Below are 20,671 nucleotides of genomic sequence, written 5' to 3'. Positions count from 1 at the left end.
GGGATATGGGAGGAATTAGTTTGGGGATGGTACTCACCGGCGTGCCTTGGAGTGACCAGTGGTTCAATGTGCTTTTACATATTGACTATGGGGACATTACCTGCTGTTACATGTATGACTTGGAATGTGAGGGGCTTACACACGATGCGGCGTCGGCATAAGGTCCACTCCTACTTGGTACGCAGGGGGGCCCAGATAGTATTCCTGCAAGAGACGCACCTGACTAGGGCTGAAGGGGTGGCGCTGCAGCGTAGATGGCGTGGGCAACTTTATTATACTACCTATTCAGCTTTTGCGAGGGGGGCGCTGATTTGGATTAGGGCCGGGGTTCCTTTTCAAATGACTGAGCAAATGGTTGACCCTGAGGGCCGCTACGTAGTGGTTGCGGGACGCCTTCACGGGCGGGACGTGACCCTCTGCAGTATTTATGCTCCCAACGTGGAGCAGGTGATCTTTTTCACTCATATCTGAACAACTGGCAGTTTATTTCACGACCCTGGTAATAATGGGGGGAGACTTCAACTCCATAGCGGACGTGACCAGGGATAGATCCCACCCCCCGCTGCCTGGAGCCCCCATTCATAGGCTTTCAAAGGTCAGAGCACAGTGGCAGGATAGTTGGGGACTAGTAGATATATGGCGGATGCAACATCCTAATGAACTCGAATACTCCTACTTTTCGGCATTGCACGAGCTACATGTAAGGCTTGACACGGTGCTGTGTAGCTCCGGCCTAGCTGCTATAGTGGTACGAAGTGAAAACCTGGCGCGCACTATATCCAATCATAACCCGCTATTGGTGAGTTTCTGCTGGGCCCAAGAGCGCCCGGCCGTGCCGACTTGGCAATTGCGTCCAGAGATGCTGGAGGACCCGGTCTTCCGTGCCGAGCTGGAAACGGAAATAGAACGTTATTTTGCCGATAATGAGGGTACAGCCACGACAACTGCCCTAGAATGGGATGCCTTTAAAATGGTAATCCGCAGCTTGAGTATTACCAAATGGGTGGGCATACGGAAATTGCTGTTGCAGGAGAATCAACACTGCACAACACACACTTAGGGAGGCAGAGAGAGCGCACTCGACGGACCCTGAGGCCCGGGATCTAGTGTTGAAGTCAAAGGAGGCCGTGGCGGTAGTCGTAGAATGCTTGCGGTGTTTTGACTATAGGGCGTACCTAGCTAGGGCGCATGCCGAAAGAGATAAGGTGGGTACCTTATTGGCTTGGTTGGCTGACCCCGTCCCCCGCAATGCCCCCATCTTGGCGTTGAACTACCCGACGGGTCAAACGGAATATACCCAGCGTCAGATTAATACCCACTTTCGCAACTTTTATGCAGATCTATATAATAGCAAGCTGCAGACTGGTGAAGTAGACGTCCTAGTGTTCTTAGAGGATTTGGAGCTTCCTACATTGGAGGCAGAACAAGCTGATTCCCTTGGCTGAGACATCACACTACCGGAAATCAGAAGCGCTATCAAACATATGGCGCGAAACAAAACTCCGGGAATTGATGGCCTGCCCATAGAGTTTTATGCGACGTATGTGGAGCTTCGGGCCCCTAGGTTATTATTGGTCTTTAAAGAGGCTAGAGAACTAGGGATATTGCCGGCCTCGGCCAGAGAGGCCATCATCATTCCCCTATTGAAACCAGGGAAGACTTCCACAGATGTTATGTTATGTTAAAAAGCTCTTTTATAGCGCACGGCTACTCACGAGAGTGTCCCGGCGCTTTGGCAAAGAGAAAAAAGGTCAGTACATAACACAGTGCTCTACACAGATGGCAATGATGTTACTGGGTGAAAAGCCACGTCTTCAGATGTTTACGGAAGGCAAACAAGGTGGACGTCAATCGCAGGGCAATAGGGAGCTTATTCCAGCAGCAAGGGGCCAGATAACGAAAAGAGCAGCCTCCAGTACGGGCACGCTTAATTATGGGGACAGTGGCTTTAGCTTGTTGTGCAGACCTCAAGGCTCTCTTTGGAACATAAAAGGTCATCCGTTTCCGGAGGTACTTAGGGCCGATGTGATGAAGTGCCTTGAATGCCAGAGTCAGGATCTTAAAGGTGACTCTCTTGGCAATTGGGAGCCAATGCAATTTCTCCAGCAGCTCTGACGCATGAGCCCTACGCGACAAACCAAAGATAGCTCTAGCGGCCGAGTTTTGCACAACCTGCAAACGAGCTAAAAGATATTTGGGAAGGCCTAGGTAAAGGGCATTTGCATAGTCAAGCCGTGAGCCTATCAGGGCTTGAACTATGATTTTTTTGTGTTGGAGAGATATTAAAGGGAGGAATTTCCTCATCATCTTCAACATACCAAAGTACTTTCCCGTCAATCCTATGACCTGAGGTCTAAAAGAGAGATCGGTATCACATAGAATGCCCAGATTTTTGGCTTTGAGCGAAGTTTCCCCCGGTGGTGCCATGTCCTGTGGCCACCAGGACTTCCACTCAACATTAGGTGGACTTCCAAAGAAAAGCAACTCCGATTTGTCAGAGTTGCATTTCAGGCTATGTCTCTGAAACCATTCAAATACTGCTTCCAAACACTCCCTGATCTGATCGCCATCGAAATCTTCACCCCTGTTACATGTGAAAAGTAGCTGGGTGTCGTCAGCGTAGGATATGATCTGGGCACCATAAGCCTCCGCTACCTCCGCCAGAGGAGCCATATAGATGTTGAAGAGGCAGGGGCTGAGAATGGACCCTTGCGGGACCCCTACCTCCAGTGTAGGCATTTCGGCGGAGAACGAAGGTGCCCAGACCACTTGTCGACGGTTGGTAAGAAATGATTTAAACCATTCAAACACCGTCCCTTGTAAGCCGATCTCCCATAGTCTCGAAAGGAGACCGGCATGGGGGACGGTGTCGAAAGCCGCCGATAGGTCCAACATGACCAGGATCGCCTTCCCTCCGCCATCCAGAGTGTCGCGAATAGCGTCAGTTATCTCCAGCAAGGCTGTCTCCGTGCTGTAATTCGCACGAAAACCGGATTGAGAATCGTGAAGCAAGTTGTTATTCTCTATGAAGCTGGTAATAGAGAAGTGCACGTGTTTCTCAATCACCTTGGCCATGGCTGGAAGAAGGGAGATTGGTCTGTAGTTTGCGTGAACAAGGGGATCTGATGTAGGTTTTTTTAACAGCGGTAAGATCAGGGCGTGCTTCCAGGCTGCAGGTACCTCACCAGATGTAAGGGAGGCATTTAGTAATGGATTCAGAAGTATGTTAATTGCCGGAGCAACCCTTCCAAGGCAGGTAGCAGGACAAGAGTCCAAAGGCGACCCTGACTTGAGACGGGTTAGCAGTTCAAGAGAAGAGGCCAAAGACATAGCCGGGAAGTCCAAAAGCCGCGGTTTTGATTCCTTAGAAGGTGCAGATGAAAAGCTCGAAAGACAAGCTGTGGCACTGGGACCTAAATCAGGGAAGGAATCTTGGATAAGCTTGATTTTATTTACAAAGAATTCGCTTAGCTGGCGAATCCACACTTCCGTATGAGAGTGGTTTGGAGAGCTTGCAATAGGGGAAATGAAATCCTGAACAATTCTAAAAATGTCCTTGCTCTTATTATCGGCTATGTCGATTCTATGTTCGAGATAGCTTTTTTTTTCCTCCAGGATTTGTTTGTGGTAGAGACGAATTAACTCCCTGTATTTGCTTTTATCCTCAGGGTCGTAGCAGCGTCTCCACACTCTTTCCGCCCTCTTGCAATCCTGGCGCATCTTGCCAAGAAGAGGAGTAAACCAGGGAGCCGAGATGTATTTGCTCTCAGGTTTGCCAGTCTTGCCAGGAGCCAAATCTTCCAACCTAGTTTCAAGCCATTTCTGGACTGCTTCTAAATCTAGCTCCAGGTCCCCTACTAGGGGGCAGGGATATTGATCAAGGGCGGCCGAAAACATTTCTGTCGTTACTCGGTGAAAAGGCCGCGATAGCCTCCTAATATCCTCCGCACCTCTGACATAACGTTTAGTCGTGATAGAGATACAGAAGTCTATTAAAAGATGGTCAGACCAAAGAACGGGATGCGGAGGGAAGGCTTCTAAAGCCCCAGTAGAAAAAATCTGGTCAATCGTATGGCCTTTATTATGAGTCGGGCTGCTGATCAATGGAGACAGACCCAACGGACAAACTATATCGAGAAGCTTAATGGTGTCGGGGTGAGTAGTTTTATCCATATGGAGATTAAAATCTCCCAATAGGAGACAATGCTCCGATCTTAAGCACATTACAGAAAGCGCCGCCTGTAGGTCCTCAAAAAACGAGCCCAAGGGGCCAGGTGCTCTATAAATAATAATCCCTGTGCAGGTATGGCGAGAGGATAATTTAAGAGAGAAGCCTAAGGCTTCACTCCCCTTGATGTTGTCCACCGGGAATGTTGAGCATGACAGACTCTTATTGGCAATTAATGCCACCCCTCCACCACGGCCCCCCTCTCTGTCTTTCCTATAGATGGTAAAATTCGGAGGGACAGCAGAGGCGATGTCAGGACCGGAGCATTCATTGAGCCAAGTCTCCGTCAGAAACAGGCAGGAAGGTTTAGAATCCGATAGCAGGGTCCAAATGTCAGTAGAGTGCTTACCAAGCGATCTGGTATTCAGCAACTGACAGGACAGATGAGGTGACGGGTGCGCCACCGAGGCCACTTGCTGCCTCGGTACACTCCAGCCACATTCAACACAACCTTTCCCCATCCTGCGTCCACCTGGAAAAACATGATGACATAAACAAAAGTTTCCACGTAGCGCTAAAAGGTCCGAAGAAGAATAAGAGAGCATAGTTGTTGCTAAGATATTTAGACTCACTACCGACAGCCTACCAGCCAACAGACTCCCCCGCCTACCTCGCCGACCTCCGAGTCGCTGACGAGCGCAGACGGGCGGGACTCTGGCGCGACTCAGGCGCAGAGAGGGCGCTTCCGCTGCGCGTCACCGCTGCGCGATGAGAGCGGAGCTTTAAATAGGCTTGTCCCCATGTCCCTGAGCGCTGGAACGCTCTAGGATGGCGCCCACAGTTCGATTCCCTCACCCAAATGGCGCTCACTGCCCCTGCCTCCCCGGACACCGGACCCGCTTAATAGCGGTGGAAAATACAATTACAGTGCAGGTGAGTGGCCAGGAGACCCTGTATTTAAAATCAGGGGAAATGTAACAAATAAGAAATGAAATAAAAAACGGGACTTTTAAAAATAGCGTTTAAGTGCTATAACGCTCCACCAAGCACACACACCCAACAGCAAAGCGCTGTTACAATACTTATCTTCAATACCAAGTTGCCAGAAAAAAACCGGGTACAAGCTCCGCCTTAAATAGGCTTGTCCCCGTGTCCCTGAGCGCTAGAACGCTCTAAGATGGCGCCCACAGTTCGATTCCCTCACCCAAATGGCGCTCACTGCCCCTGCCTCCCCGGACACCGGACCCGCTTAATAGCGGTGGAAAATACCATTACAGTGCAGGTGAGTGGCGAGGAGACCCTGTATTTAAAATCAGGGGAAATTTAACAAATAAGAAATTAAATAAAAAACGGGACTTTTAAAAATAGCGTTTAAGCGCTATAACGCTCCACCAAGCACACACACCCAACAGCAAAGCGCTGTTACAATACTTATCTTCAATACCCAGTTGCCAGAAAAAAAACGGGTACAAGCTCCGCCTTAAATAGGCTTGTCCCCGTGTCCCTGAGCGCTAGAACGCTCTAAGATGGCGCCCACAGTTCGATTCCCTCACCCAAATGGCGCTCACTGCCCCTGCCTCCCCGGACACCGGACCCGCTTAATAGCGGTGGAAAATACAATTACAGTGCAGGTGAGTGGCCAGGAGACCCTGTATTTAAAATCAGGGGAAATGTAACAAATAAGAAATGAAATAAAAAACGGGACTTTTAAAAATAGCGTTTAAGCGCTATAACGCTCCACAAAGCACACACACCCACCAGCAAAGCGCTGTTACAATACTTATCTTATATACCCAGTTGCCAGAAAAAAACCGGGTACAAGCTCTGCCTTAAATAGGCTTGTCCCCGTGTCCCTGAGCGCTAGAACGCTCTAAGATGGCGCCCACAGTTCGATTCCCTAACCCAAATGGCGCTCACTGCCCCTGCCTCCCCGGACACCGGACCCGCTTAATAGCGGTGGAAAATACAATTACAGTGCAGGTGAGTGGCCAGGAGACCCTGTATTTAAAATCAGGGGAAATGTAACAAATAAGAAATGAAATAAAAAACGGGACTTTTAAAAATAGCGTTTAAGCGCTATAACGCTCCACAAAGCACACACACCCAACAGCAAAGCGCTGTTACAATACTTATCTTCAATACCCAGTTGCCAGAAAAAAAACGGGTACAAGCTCCGCCTTAAATAGGCTTGTCCCCGTGTCCCTGAGCGCTAGAACGCTCTAAGATGGCGCCCACAGTTCGATTCCCTCACCCAAATGGCGCTCACTGCCCCTGCCTCCCCGGACACCGGACCCGCTTAATAGCGGTGGAAAATACAATTACAGTGCAGGTGAGTGGCCAGGAGACCCTGTATTTAAAATCAGGGGAAATGTAACAAATAAGAAATGAAATAAAATACGGGACTTTTGAAAATAGCGTTTAAGCGCTATAACGCTCCACCAAGCACACACACCCAACAGCAAAGCGCTGTTACAATACTTATCTTCAATACCCAGTTGCCAGGAAAAAAAACGGGTACAAGCTCCGCCTTAAAAAGGCTTGTCCCCGTGTCCCTGAGCGCTAGAACGCTCTAAGATGGCGCCCACAGTTCGATTCCCTCACCCAAATGGCGCTCACTGCCCCTGCCTCCCCGGACACCGGACCCGCTTAATAGCGGTGGAAAATACAATTACAGTGCAGGTGAGTGGCCAGGAGACCCTGTATTTAAAATCAGGGGAAATGTAACAAATAAGAAATGAAATAAAAAACGGGACTTTTAAAAATAGCGTTTAAGCGCTATAACGCTCCACCAAGCACACACACCCAACAGCAAAGCGCTGTTACAATACTTATCTTCAATACCCAGTTGCCAGTTGCCAGACCCTGCTGCATATCACCCTCTGTCTATGCTCATCTCCGAATATAAGATTCTGACTCGCATACTGGCTACCCGGCTCCTTCTGCACATGGTGTGCCTGGTACATCCTGATCATGCGGGCTTTATCCCTACTCGTATTACTGCGGGCAGTGTACGCCAGACTAATACGCATTTTGGGAGAGGACCACGATGGGGACCCAATGGCAGTAATCCTATCTGTGGATATTGCAAAGGCGTTTGACAGTGTGGAATGGCCCTACTTATTTCTTGTCATGAGAGCTTTCGTGCTTGGGGACGCTTATGTTCGCTGGACCGAAATATTGTACTGCTCGGTGTGCGCGAGAGGGAAAGTGGGGACGGTTGTTTCCTCCTCCTACCCAGTGGGCCGAGGCACACGGCAGGGGTGCCCGCTTTCCTCGCTGTTGTTTGCCCTGGCAAAGAGCCATTGGTTATAAGGGCTAGATTGGGGAGGGCATTCCAGGGCTTACAGCTCCAGGGTCAGACACATTTCATATCGTTATATGCGGATAATCTCCTACTGTTTTTAAAAGATGCGGGGGGCGGATTGGAAGGGGCTCGAGCACTGCTCCATAAATTCGGGGACGTCTCCGGACTTAGAGTCAACTGGGCGAAGACTTGTGTTTTCCTGGTTAATCCGGCATGTGGCCCGCCTGCAGCGGCGCAGGGCATCGTGTGGGAACCTCAGTGTCTTCCTTATTTAGGGACACATATCTATCACACTCAGGAAAACCTACTTGATGGCAATATTGGTCGGGCGATGCGAGGTCTCAAGAATAGCATGCAGTTCTGGGGGACACTGCCCTTGTCAGTGGCAGGTCGGGTGGCCCTGTTAAAAATGGTAGCACTTCCACGGCTACGCGATTACTTTAGGACGTTGACGGTATGGATACCCGCCTCCTTGTTTCGACAGCTTAGGTCCATGGTGGGTGGCTTCATCTGGGGGAGCGGCAGGCGGAGAGTGGCATTGGACACACTGACGCGCTCGAGAGAGGAGGGGGGTCTTGCGGTCCCCGACTTCGAATTATATTATCTGGCCGCACAGTTCCAGGTGCTTATTTAGGCGGTGGCGATGGAATTCAGGGGCCCTGAAAGAGACCACGGACCGGAGATACGTCGGCATGTGTTATCGTTTCTTATACTCCAGCAGAAATTGCATGCAAATGCACTGTCCATAGAGGAACGCACCCTACAACTCTGCTGGAAACGCTATTTCAGTAAAATCAAAGTGCGGACCCCCTACGCCCCGGAAATACCACTAGGTATGTGTACCACCCTTCCACACGGAGGGGACTGGCTGGCACGGGCGGAGTGGGAGTCCCTCGGACTACAGGTAGTGGGCGACCTGTAAGAGGGTGGCACGTTGCTGTCCTATAGCAAGCTGCAGGAGAGATTCGGGCTTCCACGCGGTCCCTACTTACTCCATTCGGCCCTGACGGCTGTGGTGCGGAAGTAAGGGGGTGAGGGCCTTTCGGAGCCACCGGTAAGCACGGCATGCCAATACGCGGTGATGGCAGTGGGTATGGTATGGGGCACTTTTACAAAAAAAAACATTTGTTTGACAACCTAAACAAATGCTTTTTTTGTGTAAAAGCATCCCATACCTCGCTTTCACTTTAATGGCAGCTGCGCACCTTTCTCTAGACACTGGTCATCTACAGAAAAGGACGTGGCCGCCATTAAAGAGAAAGCCCGGCACAGGGAGTTTTTACAAAAAAGCATTTGGAATGGAATAGGTCTCACATTTGCGAGAGTTTAAGCTATTAGCATTGTAAATAAAATGCCTTTTATTTTTTATTTTTAAACCAAATCATAATTAAAGGCATTGTCATTTACAATGCCAATAGCTCAAACTTGCGTAAATGCAAGATCTCTTGAATTGCAAATACTTGTTCACAAAAGTGGCAAATTACCTCAGAAGGTCTCTTTCCACTGGTGACCACAAACTTTACTGACATAGTTTAAGGTGAGCTTGTCACCCCGACTAAACATCTGCTTTAAATTGCATTTATATAGCGCTTACTACACCTGACGAGGCATCGAACAAATGAAGAAGAGGCCTGTTCCTTTAAGTGAAAAGAGGGCAGACTTCTCTCGGTGCACCCATCTCAGATCTGATCATGCCTAGGCCTGTCCCACATTCACTCTTCCACTGCTGCTAAAGTTACCGTACAACTGGATGTCATGAAAAGTGCAGCGTGCCACTCCTGGGGCCAAAATTGTTCATGTGCAGAGCCAAACATGGAGGAACCCATGGGCGACTCTAGGCTCATGGCGGCCCTGGGCAGGGAGCGTAGGTAGGGGGCCCCCGGAGGAACGCAGGCGTGGAGGCCAATGAAGAGGGGGGCGGGGGGGGGGGGGGTGTCAGGGGGGAAACATCCTTTACAATGCAACTTCTACCACGTAGTGCCTTTACGACGCAACTTTTACAACGCAAACCATTACAACACATTGCGCTGGGGGGCGCCCTAAGATAGGGAATAGGTTTAATGTACTATCCAACACCTTCCCTACTATCCACGGGGACTGGAGTTGGAATAGTAAATTAAACTATTCACTATCCAGCGCCCCAAAGCACTATGTGTTGTAATGGTATGCGTTGTAAAAACCGCGTTGTAAAAGCATGCGATGTAAAAGCATGCGTTGTAATGTCATACATCCGGGTCAGGGTGTTTGAAAGTGGAACAGAGCCGGAGGCCGCCAAATCCCTGCCAGGGGCCGCCACGCAAATATGTATCCATCCTCAGAGCATTATTATATTAAGGATATATATTGGCATGGCGGCCCCTAGGGTTTGGCGGCCCTGTGCAGGTGCACAGCTTGCACATGCCTAAGGCCGCCCCTGCCAGTAACCCCAAAAATAGTGCATGTGCAGTGCCAGCCAGAGTCACCCAGTAACACAAAATAGTGCACATGCTGAACCAACCAGTACTCACTTTAATTTACGGTAGTGTAATTTGTAATGTGACATTGAAAACATTTCTTAACGTTGTGTTTTACTTTTTGCTTACAAAAAGCTTTAAGTTTTAACAGAAAGTGTCTCACCAGGAGTTTTTTTCAGGTTGTACCAGACTCCTGGCAGTAACTCGTTATTTTTTTTTCAATTGAGAGTAGGCCTTTGCATGAAAAAAGGTTATAAGACACCTGCAAATCACATACAAATCTATGCCATTTTACAAAGTCCTAGCCACTGCCAGCAGAGGGCACACCTCGTCACTGTGTTTTACGAGTGTATATGAACTTTGAAGTCAAGCTGTCTAGAATATCCAAATAAATAAACAGTGTTGAGACCTTTATCGAGGCATTTCACCCATTAATTAATAAGCGCATTTCATTCTGGGACTTGCAGTTCTTTTCCTTAATATATCCATTGGCTTAAAAGTGAACCACATAATGCGCTTTCTTGAGGTGTGGGAGAAGCACTTGTGATTTTTTAATACATGTCTTGCCAGGCTCACTTGTGTCAGAATGCTTTTGTTCCTGGTCGACTCATCCACCTGAGTAAAACTCCCGAAGCTTCCCAGGCCCCCGCCCCAGCTCCTTTGACACCACCCCCCTCCCTGAAAAGTGACTTATCTTGTAATTGGGCTTTTCCGTCCCATCGGTTTTGTTCCTTTTTAGGTTTTGCCTAGCGAAAGCTGCGCTCTGCGCAGCTTTTCGCGCAGGCGAAATCCTGTTGAGAACTGTAGTGTGGCTTTGGTTCGGCCCTCGTCATTGATTGGCTGGCTCCGTAAACGGAGCCTTGCCATTGGACGAGGGGCCTGTCCGTCAATGCCGGACCAGACACGGGGGCGTTCCTGACATTCTTTTCCTTTTGCCGACGTCACGGGACGCCGGGAACGCCCCCGTGTCTGGTCCGGCATTGCCGGCACTTCTGCGTCTCTCCTAACCCCGTGACTGGCCGGCCGGCCAATCCTAGCGCGGCCGGCCGGAAGTGCCCGCCCCCCGCAGCCCGGGGAAGAAGGAGAGGAAGACGGCAAGCACTATGGCGGCGCCCGCGGGGCTCCCGTGGCCTGGAGGGAACCCCGGGAGATGCGGAGGACGTTGCCGGTCTCCCATGCCGAAGAGGGAGACCGGAGAAGTGCCAGAGAGATTGTCGACGTTGCCGGTCTCCCATGCCGAAGAGGGAGACCGGAGAAGTGCCGCCGTCGCAAGGTGCAGGTGAGTCGATTTGATTTGTTTTGGTTTTTTTTTCCCTCCTCTCTTCCCCTGCCTTCCTGCCCCAACCTCTCTCCCCCTGTCACCTTTATGCTGCTTACTGCTGTATTGTGTGTCGAAATGATACTAATGAGATGAATCTTTGGCCAGGTAAAATTTATGCCGCATAATTTGCCTTTTCTTGTTGCATAACTTAATTCCAGCGGTCCTGCTTTTGACTTAGACTTACAGAGACCTCTCACATTAGACATCTGTCCTGACTTGTATCACGCATTACTCTGCCAGAACTCAGAAATCAGCAGAGCTCTCCCACACTGCTTCAATCTTCCCTTCCACTGATAACAGGGTTTCCTAAAGAGGTATTCATATATGAATGTTTTGGTCAGAAAGAAGATAAGTGCCTATTTCAAGTACATCAGTATCTTTTGTAAAACGTCATTATGTGATTTGTGATGTCGTCATGACAAATCATCGTACATGTATATGAAGAAAAAGACTCGCAGCCACCAACAATGATATGACAAGATTTATTATCAGAGAATTACAAGTTTACTTTGATCTGTTTGCGCTTCATCAATATTAATTAGGTACGTGAACACCTGATATAATCACCAAGGATGCTGCCACTAGTGAGGGGTCGTCAACGATCCGATTTCTCCTTACAGTATCACCTCCTGTTTTAGGGAGGCAGACCTCTCAAAATGTGCCTCTTTCTGTACAACTCTATTCACCTCTATGCCAGTGTTCGTTATTCGTCGGAACTCTCTCTATCCACCTCGGTGCCAACCTGTCCCTGGCATGCTGTACTGAAACATGCACAGTCTGAGCTCTCACGAGGGACTCCTCGAATTGAAATCTGCACCGGTCTTTCTGTGAAGAGATCTTCACAGGGATCCAAGTACTTTTTAATCAAAGATATTCAATCAGGAGTTGGAATATGTCCTAATATCCGGTTAGATAGCTCAGCAGGTCTCTGTACCTGCTGCAAAGACCGGCATCACAGGTTTGAGTTCTGAATGCCCCGTCACTGAATTAAGAAGCAGCCAAAAAGAATGTAGTTCAGATAAAGTAGTTTACACGAGGCTCTGCGGCGCATGTCGAGATAAACGCAGGTGGACGGAGCCCACCCACTTATTTTAGAGAGGGGACGCCGTCCACCGAGGCTGATCGAGACACAGAATCTGAGGATCACACGGTGCAACAGAGCAAGAAAGGTCCTGAATGTACGCCCGAAATCACAGCAGAAGAAGCTGTATATACACTGCGTAAAATCACAGCATAGGCAGCTCTGGTCGTCGTATGCACTGTGCACCTCTGTTCCCGTCATTGATATACGAGGAGGGCTGGGCTGCACCGCTGCAGGTCAATGTTCTAATACTAGGGGGGCTTGGTGACCCCCAAGTTTATTCAGCATCTTTAAGCCCTCTTTCTGCTGGGCAGCAGCACCTATTAGCATGTCTCATTGTTACAGAGAAGTATAGACGTTTTCATAGTAGCAAACATTCCGCCATATTTAAACATCTAAAGGCAATATCTTCCATCCTCTCTCCTCGAGTCAACTATTTATTGTCTCAGGGAAAATAAATGCAACAGATCCAAACAGAAACTTCTGTCTAATTTATGTAATTGTGTACAGATCTCTAGTAAAAAATGGAAGCTGCTACTTGTTTAGTTTATGCTAGGACATGTGTTGCCTTTGAAAAGGTGGACTCGCTTGATTAGGGTAAGTACTGAGGGGAGGAAGGGTAATCGGAGTAATAAAGATTCATTGTTAGACATCACTCAGTCCATTATATCAGATTACTGTACTGAGCAACGTTTGTTAACATTTATAGTTCTCAAACATATATGTAGAAAGATGTAATATAGAAGGCTGGGTGACAATGCTATGCATAAATCAAGAGTGTTACACTTTTGCGATGATCTGCTTAAATCATCTACAATTGTATTATATTTAGAGCAGAATTAAACTGTTCATAAATGAATTGTTTTATTTTACAGAGAGTTAATCCTGGGGTGTTTCATGTGGGGAGTTCTGAATTGGGCTTTTAAGAACAGTAAGATATTTATAATCACACATTTAGGGCCTTATTAGGACTTTGGCGGTTCTCCAGCTGCGCAGCCACCCCGCCGTCCGCTGGAGGACTGCCAAAGATACTGGGGCAGATTTACAAGCCCTGTACACCACTTTTGCGCCACTTCTGTGACGCAGCAGCGGCGTAAAGCCGACACCATGCTGCAGTGTATTTACAACATGACGCATCTAGGGAGATGCGTCACGTTGTAAAGCCCTGCGCCACATGAAACATGCGTCAGGTTTCATGTGGGCGTTCTGGCGCAGATTTCCCTCAGTCACTTTTCCGACCGCGCTACGTCAAAACCTTGCGTCTGCTTGAAGCAGTCGTTAGGTGTGACGCACCATGTTTCAGATAGCCCGGGTTGGCACAGTGCTGGAGTTGCGTCGCACCCGTGACACAACTCCAGCACTGCGCCAACGTTACAGCAGCAGATGCAACACACATCTGCATTTCCTTGCGCCACGATGCGCCGCATTGTAAATGCTGCACATCCGTGGTGGCGCAAGGATTAAGATGCGTGTCGCAAGTTTCCTGCTGCATCCCTGCTGATTTGCAGGAATGCGACAAGAAACGTAAATCTGCCCCTTAGTGCGCCCGTCTGCCTGATTTGGAGCTCAATCCTGGTCGGGCAGACAGGGCTGTGGCGGTCTCTCGGCGGTGGTCTGTTAGTCTCATAGGAGAGCCTAACATGCAGACTGACGCCAACGCCGTGACAGCGCCTGCAGCATAAGTGTGACAATTAGATTACATTAATAAACAACTGTTGTTGTGCCACTCTCTAAATTAAACAATCATCACCACCTGTGACAGACTGTCACAAGTGCTGATTTAGGAAATTAAGCGCTGGTGCTGGACACCGGAAATCACCAGCTCAGATTAAGCACTGAACGGTCATCACCAGGGCCGGCTTTTGGACGGGGCGAGCTGAGCCCAGGCCCAGGGCGCCAATCTTCAGAGGGGCGCACGCAGCTGTCTGTATTAAAGGCCTACAGACAGCAGCCTCCTTGTTGACTGACACCAATGACCTGATGAGAACTGTAGTGTGCTTTGGGTCGGCCCTCGTCATTCATTGGCTGGCTCCGTAAATGGAGCCTAGCCATTGGATGAGGGGCCTGTCCGTCAATGCCGTGTGCCCCTGTTGCTTGCTTGTGCTGTGTGGGTGTGTGTGGAGGGCTCTGTGTAGCTGTGTGTGTGGGAAGCTTTGTGTGGCTGTGTGTGTGGGAAGCTTTGTGTGGCTGTGTGTGTGGGGGGCTGTGTGGGTGTGTGTGGGGGGGCTCTGTATGGGTGTGTGTGTGGGGGGGCTCTGTGTGTGTTTGTGTGTGTCATTTGCGAGAGATAAAGCTAGTGGCATTGTAAATGGCAATGCCATTTATTTATGTTAAAAAAACATAAATAAATATAATGTCAAGAGCAATGCCAATAGCTCTAACTTTAACAAAGGCAAAACCATTGCATTGTAAATGCTTGTTGGGTATCTGTAATGTGTACACACAAGGAAGCAAGGGCTACCAAGAGGAATGCAAGGAGGACGAAGGGCACGTAGATGAGGATGGTTCTTAGGAGAAATTAGTGGGGTGGAAGAATAGGGGGCGCAAAGGGGAGGGAGGTAAGAAACTGGACATAATGTGGATACAGCCTGGAAGACCAACAAGTAGATCATGTGAAAAAAATAGGTCACCTGGTAAAACAGTGTACAGTCAACGCACAGCAAAGTGAATGTCTCATGTGAAAGGATGTCACAGATGAAAGTAGGCAACAGTGAAAGGAGGACACAAATTCAAGGGGTCATACCGCGGAGGGGTGCAGGGGCATGCATGTACTATTGTGGGAGGGGTTAGGTGGTGTGGGGAAGGGCACGGGGAGATTAAGAGCGGCTATGCTGCGCAAAAAAATGAAGCAACCACAAGGTTAAATTCGTGGCAGGAACATGAGCAGAGGTACGTCAAACTAAAAAGAAGTGCGCTTGAAGTTTGGTAAATAACATGAAGCATAATTGTACATGTAGCAGGGGCATTCCTCATGAAAGGAAGGATTCAAAAGCTCAAAAGGAGGGACTACTAACCCTATTGGCCAATCACAAGCGGCCATTTACAAAGAACATTATGAGGAAGCCAATTGAAAAGAAGGCGGGTGCTTAAAGCACACGTCAGGCCTCAAATAATCCACTCACCCACTCACAATTGCAAGATTATCAGGTTGAGCTTTTTTTTAGCACCTACTAGTCCCATCAGGCAAGTAAATGAAGGCTGGAAAGTAGCATGTGTTCTGTTCATTCAGAAAGTGAATGAGCAATAAAGATGCCATTAAATCTTGTTTTGATCTTGACATATTTGCTGTCTGCTCAAGGAAAGAGGTCAAATGTCAGTTTGTCTTTTTTAAATTGAGTTTATGTTATTCTCTCTCACTATAGTTAGAGGTTTTTGTCAAGTGAGCTGTCTGAAGATGTCAGTTATTTTTCTCTTAAACATAGCATTTAAATAAATAGCCTGTTAATTAATATTACACATATTTCAGAAACTATCAGGAATTATGAAAGACATTGTTTTGTAATTAAGAAGTGCGAAAGAGTTAAATAGGAGCAAAACAAACCAGATAACTTTACTTACTGATATATAAATTACACTAGTTTGCAGAAACTCTATTTCCAAACCTTATTGTTTGTACACTATATAGTTTTATCAGTAAAACCACATGTCAGTGGGAAGGTTTGTGGCCATTTCAATGTAAAATCTGCTGATTACAAATGGCAGTGTGCTACCACTTCACGCTTTTAATTATGTATTTATTAACCCCTTGCGTGCTCCCTAGTGCTGCCGTCGGCCATCCCCGCCCACCCTTTAGAACGCCCGCACCGCGGCGGAAAAACAGCCGCGGTTAAGGCGTTAAAAGTGATAGTTTTTAAACATGATTTGAGAAGCATTACTGTCCCCGCCCTGATGGCAATGCTGTTAATGAACTAAGAGGCAAGTCAGGGGTCGGGTGTATCCTATGGCTAGATTTGAATTATATATGAAAAAAAGTTTAGCCTTTTAATTCAAACAAAATAGTTTTTTGGTCAGCAGACAGGCTGATCTCGCACATTTGGAAGGTGTTCTAATATGTCATAATAAAGAAAATGGCAGTTCAATTAATTAAAATAGTTGCCCACGTTCACATCATTTGAAACCAGTTTATGGGTCAAGAGCATTTCAAAAAGGTGGAGCAGATTATTTAAGTCCTAGACCTTCAGGTTTATGATTTTTCGAGGCCTGGACATCGAGGAACAGGATGCCTCGCAGAGCAGCACATATGCTGCCCAGACTGGACCTAAAAAGAAAGAGGGATATTTTTCAAACATAATCGGGGGCTTTTATTTTCCCCATTGAATTATATTGAAGTGGCCAATGTCAGGTGGGAGCAAGTTGATTTAGAGCCATTTTTTGCTTTAACATCAGGAGTCTTCTCTGCCTGAATCGGGTCTGTTGGCATGTATGCTCTGCTTTGTTGTCCAGGATTCACCAACTCCCTTGCTTATATGTCCTGCTCATCTGCAGCTTTACAAAGAATTAAGTACACGGCAAAGTCAGCAAATTCCCATAACAAACGACTGGTCCCTTCTTGTATATTATATGGATTGTGTGTGACATGAGAGGACGAAGTACCCCTACATCAAACCTAAAAAGAATTTAGATCAAAGGGGAATCTGAAACGTTCAACCTGAGGGAAATACATTGCTTCCTGTGTGCATCTTTCACAGCTGGCCTTGTGCAAGAATGCTATCCCTTTTGAAGGGAGAAAAAATAATTACACAATAAATGTATCATTCTAATAAACAATTATTGTAAAATACGTTTTACGGCCCTTCACACCCTCTTAAAAAAGAACCAGTGTCTGCTTCTTTATCAGCGCCCAGGGTTATGGGGAAATGAAATATACAGAGCCCAAGATCCGTTTGAGACAATCATTAAAGCTGGAAGTGCACCTGTCAGATGAGACACTCCTTTATTGCATAAGTAACTCCCCTGCCAACTTTGAAGTATAACCCTCAGCCGCAACATATAAACACATAAATTCCTCTCAAGCAACGTCTTGTGGAGACCAAGAGGTAGGAAAGTGATTATCAAGTAGGAGCCAGTTAGATTTGTTGGCTCCAAAGTCTATTCCTTCAATGCTTACTGCATCTAAAAATCATTAACCGTTCCAGTTACTATTCTTGTGACTCAAGATGGTGCTTTGTGTGGTCCAAGGAGCACAGTAGAGAATGCAAGTGGGAAAGTTTATTAATCAACTTACACAACATTCCAAGAGATCTTTAAAGGAGACAGGGCCAACCTAAAATCACACCAGAATTGAAACAAGCCACAAAATAGCATCCTTGCTTCACAGTTCACCAAACACCGATTAAAGACCAACACATCAACACAAGTAGTTTGTTATTTCATTCCACGCACAACCCCAATAAGACTATCCATAAAAAAGAAGCCAAACACATTCACTTATAGCAACCACATACACCAAGGGAAGAAACAAAGAACAAAAAGCTTGCAGTAGTAAACAGTCATGCAATTTGGCAGGCACTCATCCTACCCACCCCGCATTCCTCTTCCCCATTATGCTCTGCAATATCACCCTCATACGCAGTCACATTTCTCACACTGTCTTTTCAACAGCTCTTCATCACTCACTCGCATAGCTCCACTGTTTCCTTTGTTCAGCTCAGCTCTACGAACTTTACCTCCTCCTGCCTTCACAAGTCTCTTTTCTGCAAAGCTACATGACATCTGTTACACTTTGACCCTTATTCAGCATCAGCAAATTATCTCTCGCCTCATTCACTAAAAAAACGGAGCTCACTTTTTAAAATACCATCCAGCAGTCTACCCAACTTAACCTTAACCCTGCCAACTCATTTAAGTCAACCACCTTGCTTTACTGGACCTAATCCATCTCTTCACTTTCTTCTTGTAGTCTTTCCTTCCTTTGGATTCTCCATTTTAACTAAGATAATAGCAAACGCATCCCAGCCTCATTTAATCTGCTCAACTGGGATAAACACACACCAGAGACTTGGGGCCTAATTTAGATCTTGGCAGAGGGGAATATTCCTTCACAGATGAGGCGGAGATCCTGTCCACTGTATTACGATCCCATTATACTCTATGGAGGTTAAATACGGCAGGCGGGATGTCCATCATGTTTGGGACGCAGTATTCCATGCACCGAGATCTAAATAAGGCCCTTAGTGTAGTGGTGTGCCCACACAACCTTCCACACCAGTCTCCCCACCATGCACCTTTCTGCCTTTTTGTTACAGTAATTTGCAAGGCCTCCTTTACCAACCTACACACTCTTGTCCGTGGTTTGGATTTGTACACAGACGTTGTGAATTACACTCTTAGTCAGAAAAGACAGATGGTCACTTGATGTCAGTTGTACATCACTGGCAATTGCAACAGTTTGGGGAACCATTGCTTAAACAAACCTGAGGTGAAACTTCAATGGAACTTCTGGTGGTCATTTCACTCATGAATATAGCCTCCCCTCATTACGAAAATTAACCCACCAAGACCCTTGCAAAAAATCCATTTTCTTTCATGAAATTTATGGGCTAGTGAAATTTAACCCAACATTTTTCATGTTTTGCCCAGCACATTCACATATTTCTGCTTCCTTTTGCCTGCAATCAATTGCTTCACTTTCCATAACTGGTCTACAAGAATTCTGTTTAAGTTTTCCCTTTGTTAAAGTCTCCCCTCACTGACCCTGAAGTGCTAACTGGATCAGTTTCCCCCTCACACCACTTGGTGGAATACATTTCTTTCTTTGTTCCAACACACTATTCTCAATAGATAATTTTTCTGCTACCTTAAGAATTATTATACAGGACTGCTCAACAGCTTTTCTCTGCTACCTCACTACATCAGTATGCAACCTCTAGAATAACCATGTCTTCTTCAGTTACCTCCAGAAACTGGTTTCATGAATTCCACCTTCACCACATACCGCCACACCACTCGCACTGCTCGCCTCAGGCGCTCCTTCTCTTCAGTCATCCATCCTTTCTTTCTCATCCTAACATCTGCAAGGGAACTGGGGTGTTGAGGAGTAGGCTCCAAGTATGCACCAAAGGACCACACGCACACAGCAGTTTCGGTAGTGGTCTAAACTGAGCCATGCCCGGCTCCCTGGGCTTTTTTATTCAATATGTCTGCCCGTACTCCAGACGTTCTCATTATACTCACGCACGCGGGGTCTTCAACTTTACCCCAGTGCGTAACATACAATAGGTGTCGCCCAGCTCCTGGTGACACTACACAAACCACGAAAGACAGGCCTTCGAACCAGAAAAATATTCATCTTTATTATGACATGCCTACATTCCTTCAATCAATTGTGCCAACCTTGGAATCCTCGAATCCATACTTTATTTTAAAATTAAAATACAGTAATACGTGTTGCATCATGCAATATAAATATTATGACAATTCTCAGTTGACTTCCAAACAGGACAAATGCCCATCATTCAGAGAAGGTTTTTGGAAGGCCAAGGTTGGCCATGCTTGTCTACTCACCACCACAGCGGGATGCAGAAGAAGCCAGGAATGGACAGAGCCAGGAGCAGCATTCGCCAGCCTCGGATGAAGTAAGCAAACAGGGGCAGTACCATGTAGCCAACTGCGAAACACACGCACACTCCTAGCGTGGAGTATATAACACGAGCAGATTTGCCAAGAATTTCTGTTCCTGTTAAAAACAAGAGTAGCACACATTAGTAATTGACTTCTTTCCAACAAGTGCTTTTTTAGCAGAATCATCCAAATAAGCAAAACCGAATGGAAAGTTCTTAACCGAATGAGCTCTCTCGCTGGCAAATTTGGGCTTGATTTAGAGCCTGGCCAATGGTTTACTCCGTCACAATGATACAGTTATATCCCATTCACCTTATTGCAAGTGCATTATATCCTATGGCCCTTGTAACAGGACTGATGGGACTTTCATCACAGGCTGACGGAGTCACCCGTCTGCTAAACTCAAAACCAGACCCTTAATCACTTAATGGTCCGTGACTTGACATTTGGCTCGATTTCAACATCACCAACAAAAATGTGGCCCAAATTGGTACTCAATGTACACCATGTCACAGGGAGCCAGTATATAAAGTATGAATACAGATTATTTCTCCAGTATTTTAATGTCATGCAGCAAGATGGGTGAGCCCCGCAAAGCCACCCCAAGGCACCCAGGAAGCCCACTATCCCATGTGCACATACATGCATGTACACATTTCAATAATGAAAATGCAGTATGGCAATTGCAATTGTCATGAAGAGATGTTACCACTGCCTCTCATTGCAATTATTATAGCACTGATTTCAAAAGCAAAGCAACCAAGATACCTTAACTGTGAAAACC

At 47.0% G+C, this 20,671-nt stretch overlaps 1 protein-coding gene across 1 annotated transcript in view; it reads right to left on the bottom strand.

Moving 5' to 3' along the window:
• The window catches only part of LOC144769119 (solute carrier family 22 member 4-like), a 460,827-nt gene that overhangs the window by 171,687 nt on the left and 268,469 nt on the right, over positions 1-20,671 (bottom strand). Inside the window, exon 4 of the mRNA XM_078653119.1 lies at positions 19,831-20,002. Coding sequence (XP_078509245.1) covers positions 19,831-20,002 — 172 coding nt within the window. The remainder of the gene's footprint in view (positions 1-19,830; positions 20,003-20,671) is intronic.

The sequence above is a fragment of the Lissotriton helveticus genome, chromosome 7, assembly GCF_964261635.1.
Source record: "Lissotriton helveticus chromosome 7, aLisHel1.1, whole genome shotgun sequence".
In the NCBI taxonomy this organism is placed as follows: Eukaryota; Metazoa; Chordata; class Amphibia; order Caudata; family Salamandridae; genus Lissotriton; species Lissotriton helveticus.
This window is presented reverse-complemented; position numbering and strand designations above follow the sequence as displayed.